This window comes from Ictalurus punctatus, chromosome 13, assembly GCF_001660625.3.
Source record: "Ictalurus punctatus breed USDA103 chromosome 13, Coco_2.0, whole genome shotgun sequence".
Lineage (NCBI taxonomy): Eukaryota > Metazoa > Chordata > Actinopteri > Siluriformes > Ictaluridae > Ictalurus > Ictalurus punctatus.
Window position 1 is genome coordinate 6,191,877 of NC_030428.2, and position 4,040 is coordinate 6,195,916.

A 4,040-nucleotide genomic window follows, 5' to 3' on the forward strand; every position below is an offset into this window, starting at 1 on the left:
ATTAATCGATTCATTGATCATTAATTTAAATGATGAGCGATCATAGGAATTTGTGTAAATTGACATCCCTAGTCTCCTACCACCTACCACCACAAAATCCCAACTGCCATTATTACAGACATTATCCCATGACTCAATGAAATTGCTGTGCATTTTCTGTGCCTCATGCTATTGAAAATCCTCTGAATAGCAAACTGTATTCAGCAGTTATTGCAAATTTATATGAAGCCACCATTTGGTTGTCCTCCAACAGAAGATGTGCAGTCCACAAAATCAAAAAACAAAACACCTGCTCTAAAGTCACAGAAATACCAGTATGTTGTTGTTTTGCATGGAATGCTATTAGTGTCATTACAGAAACAAGTGTCCATGTCACATTCATGAGAATTTAGTCCTCTGTAGTGGAGAGCACAATGTATTCAGTGATATAAGTGACATGGCAACTTCATTTCTTTTAACCCCAATGATAATAGTATATGCTGTCATCTGAAACAATAATAAACATGACATATTTCCCAAGAATTTGATTCTCAGCACCTTTGTTAGTCCATTATTGGAAAAAGTCAGTGTTTTATCTGACATTATTTAAAGTGTGGGTATCTGGTAAAAACTTCTGGATTGCCATTCAGATTGTCTGTATTTAAAACTTTATATTCAGTTTAAGATTCAATGTGTACATCATTTTGTACATCAAAGGCAATCACTAAACCACATAAAGTCTCACTGCTTTTCTTTTTATTTATTACATCATTCCACAGTCCAATCAATTTGACTAATTTCCCTATAAACTGCTTTTCTTCATTAAAATAAATCAAATATTTACAGTCTGTCTTACAGACAGAGTACATCCCACTGTGTAACAGTGGATCTAAGAGGCACTGCTCAAAATATTTATTTTCCTGCTCTGATATCAGTTAGTTTGGTCTGTTTTTGTTGTGTTTGTGTGGTAGTCTATATTCCAGGTATTCCAGCAATGTGTGTCTGAGAGGGAACAGCTGTAAGGTAATCATTCACCATTCACCTTCTTTTATCTCCTTCCATTCCTCCTGCCATAGTATTCTCCACCACCTCCCAGTGACAAATGATCTCCAGATGACCACACAAAGACAATCAGGGAGAGGTTCATAGAGACGGGGTGGAAAGCATAAAAAGGAATAAATAAAAAAAAAAAACAAGAAGCAGAGGGTGAAAGTCCGGAGTGTCACCATCTTTGGTCCTGGGCTACATCTGGAAGGTGGGTGGCCCTGAGGGGAAGCTGGGGGTCGGTCCACACTGATTGACCCCCCACTGAACTGCAAGGAAAGAGGATAAATAGAGAAAGAGGGGTGGAGGGAGGAAGGAAAAGGAGAGAAAGAAAGGCAAGGGAGGGAAGAATTTGAAAAAAGGGGCTAGAGAGCACATTTTCAGAAGAAAATGTTTCGTTATAACAACAAAAGTAGTGTAACAGATGGCACCCTGGAAACTACATGACAGCGGATTGGAGTGAGCCAGCATAGCTTGTCAGATAAACAGCCCAGATGGAATAAAGCTGTCACTACCTCACATTTATAAGACTTTCACACACACACACACACACACACACACACACACACACACACACACACACACACACACACACACACACACACACACACACACACACACACACACACAAACAGAGATACATGAGCACCCCATGAACGCCGCTGGAGAGCTATATAAGAACTCGTCAGGAGGGTCAAACACCCACTACTTTTCTCTGAAGGACTGTGTTACTCTTTCTTTTTTTCACCTACTTACAGTGAAGAAAAAGATTTTTTACTTGAAGGATACATTAAAGTATATTTGCCATAATCTTTTTTGTTTGTTTTGTATTTAGCACTTTTTTCTAATTCTTTTTTTCATTGAAATTTAAAATAACTGACCTTTATTAAATGCTGGAATTTCCATGAATCATGGCAACATCAGAGGCTTTACAAATGTTTTTGGGCAATGACTCAGCTGTGGATTTAAACAGCAAGACAATTCATAGTTTTGACGTTTCACAGAGCATTAATGGCTTTAGTGTGACCATGGCTATCCTCCATCTAGCTGTATGCATCACGGGACTGGGAGGAAACTCATTGGTCATCATTGCCATCCTCAAGCTGGACAAAATGGCATCTGCCACAACTGTGTACATTTTCAACCTTGCTTTGGCAGATGGACTGTTTATGGTGGGGCTCCCATTTGTGGCTTTCCAGAACTTCCAGAACCAATGGATCTTTGGTGATTTGGCCTGCAAGCTGGTCATGGTGCTGGATGGAATCAACCAGTTTACCAGCGTGTTCTGCCTTACAGTGATGAGCGTGGACCGCTACATGGCACTAGTGGACCCCCTTCGCTTTGCACGCTGGAGAACTCCAAAGCGGGCCAAAATAATCTCTGCCTTTCTGTGGCTCCTCTCCTTGATTCCTGTCTTGCCCATGGCTCTCCACTTCACTGTGCAGTATGGCCTTTGTATGGCTGATATGTTTGTGGGCAAATGGTGGATGACATTCCTCACATACACGTTTGTGCTGGGTTTTGTCCTCCCCTTCCTGGTGATGATCATCTTCTACACAACTCTGGTGATGACTCTGAGGAGCTCCAGGCAATATGACAGAAGTTTTTCCTCCTCAGAGGAGAGCCAGAGATTGGAGAAGCAGGTTACCAAGATGGTGGTAGCTGTGGTTGTTGTCTTCGGGATATGCTGGCTGCCTTTCTACATCTTCAACTTCTGTTCACTGTCTGGTACAAATGTAACACTCACCTTTGCACGAGGCTTTGAGATTGCAGTACTCTTGTCCTATTCATGGAGCTGCGCTAATCCGATCCTGTATGCTTGTCTATCAGAGACCTTCAGCAGGTACTTCCGCACTTTACTCTGCCCCTGCATAAACCCTGTCAGGATACACTGCAACAGAGACACAGAGGCCTATGACCTGCATCACACAAATGGGCAGGATGTAAGTGTGCTAACCTAATTTCAAAATATTTATTTCAGTGGGTTTGAAGAAACTGTATATTTTTCTTCAATAACAATTAACTTCAATAACTTTCAAATGTTCCTTGCTTGATTTTGATACTAGATAATCTTTATCTATTATGCCAATTTCCAACTATCCAGTTGTATTTGCATTTAAATCACTTCAAAATACAATATTGTAACAGACTGAAAGTTCTGACATGTGGGGAACAAAGAAAACTAGCTAGCTTCTTGGAGAGCACAATAACTTCCAGCTGGGATACAAATGACAGAGTTGACAGGATGTTTGCTTTGTGCCTCTCTCCTGGGGTGCAATGTGATGTTGAGGATTATGTAATTCATTTGCCCTTTTAATGTGCCCTGACCCCATATATGAGTGCTTCCCATCCAACTGTGAAAATTAGGATGATGTCACTGTTGCCATGGCACTCAAAAGGGAATGGACACTACAAGAATGTTTATTACTACATTTGACATGAATGAATAATGTGAAACATAAGGAATTCATTTAGAGGCTGTTAATGGATTAGATGTCCTGAGGAACACTGACATGGTTCATTTTGTTATGCTATGGTAGATTACTTCAAATTTTCTACACAGGGTATGACTTCATATTGGGGACTCTACTTTAATTTTTCATTGTTTGGAGAGGAAACATGATTTACATTATTCTTTTCTCTGTTTTTGTAGTACATGTTCTGCCTTTCAGTGTATTTGTCTTTTGTGTGTTATTTTAAAGCAAAATGTATTTATACCTTGGAAACAACTTGTGTGTTATCGCTTTCATTACTAATGTAAACAATGTCTTTGTACTATTTACATAATTTAGCCAGTAACAAAATATTGTTCAATTGCATCAGAGTAGCCACATATCACAATGTTGTATAGTAAACTTTATAAATGGCAATGGAACTGCAAATATGTGTGTGTGTGTGTGTGTGTGTGTGTGTGTGTGTGTGTGTGTGTGTGTGTGTGTGTGTGTGTGTGTGTGTGTGTGTGTGTGTGTTGGTGGAGGGGGTGGGGTTGTCAATTGTGGAGGCCATTCATAGTCCTA

At 40.0% G+C, this 4,040-nt stretch overlaps 1 protein-coding gene across 1 annotated transcript; it reads left to right on the forward strand.

The window, feature by feature from the left end:
- Positions 1-1,330: 1,330 nt before the first annotated feature.
- LOC108273452 (somatostatin receptor type 5) lies at positions 1,331-3,752 on the forward strand. Its single transcript, XM_017482674.2, has one exon. The coding sequence runs from the start codon at positions 1,935-1,937 to the stop codon at positions 2,982-2,984; it is 1,050 nt and encodes a 349-aa protein (XP_017338163.2). The 5' UTR covers positions 1,331-1,934; the 3' UTR covers positions 2,985-3,752.
- The last annotated feature ends 288 nt before the right edge of the window (positions 3,753-4,040 follow it).

Bases quoted from the DNA above. Each gene is read 5' to 3' on its own strand.
- LOC108273452 (XM_017482674.2), top strand. From the start codon at position 1,935: ATGGCAACATCAGAGGCTTTACAAATGTTTTTGGGCAATGACTCAGCT.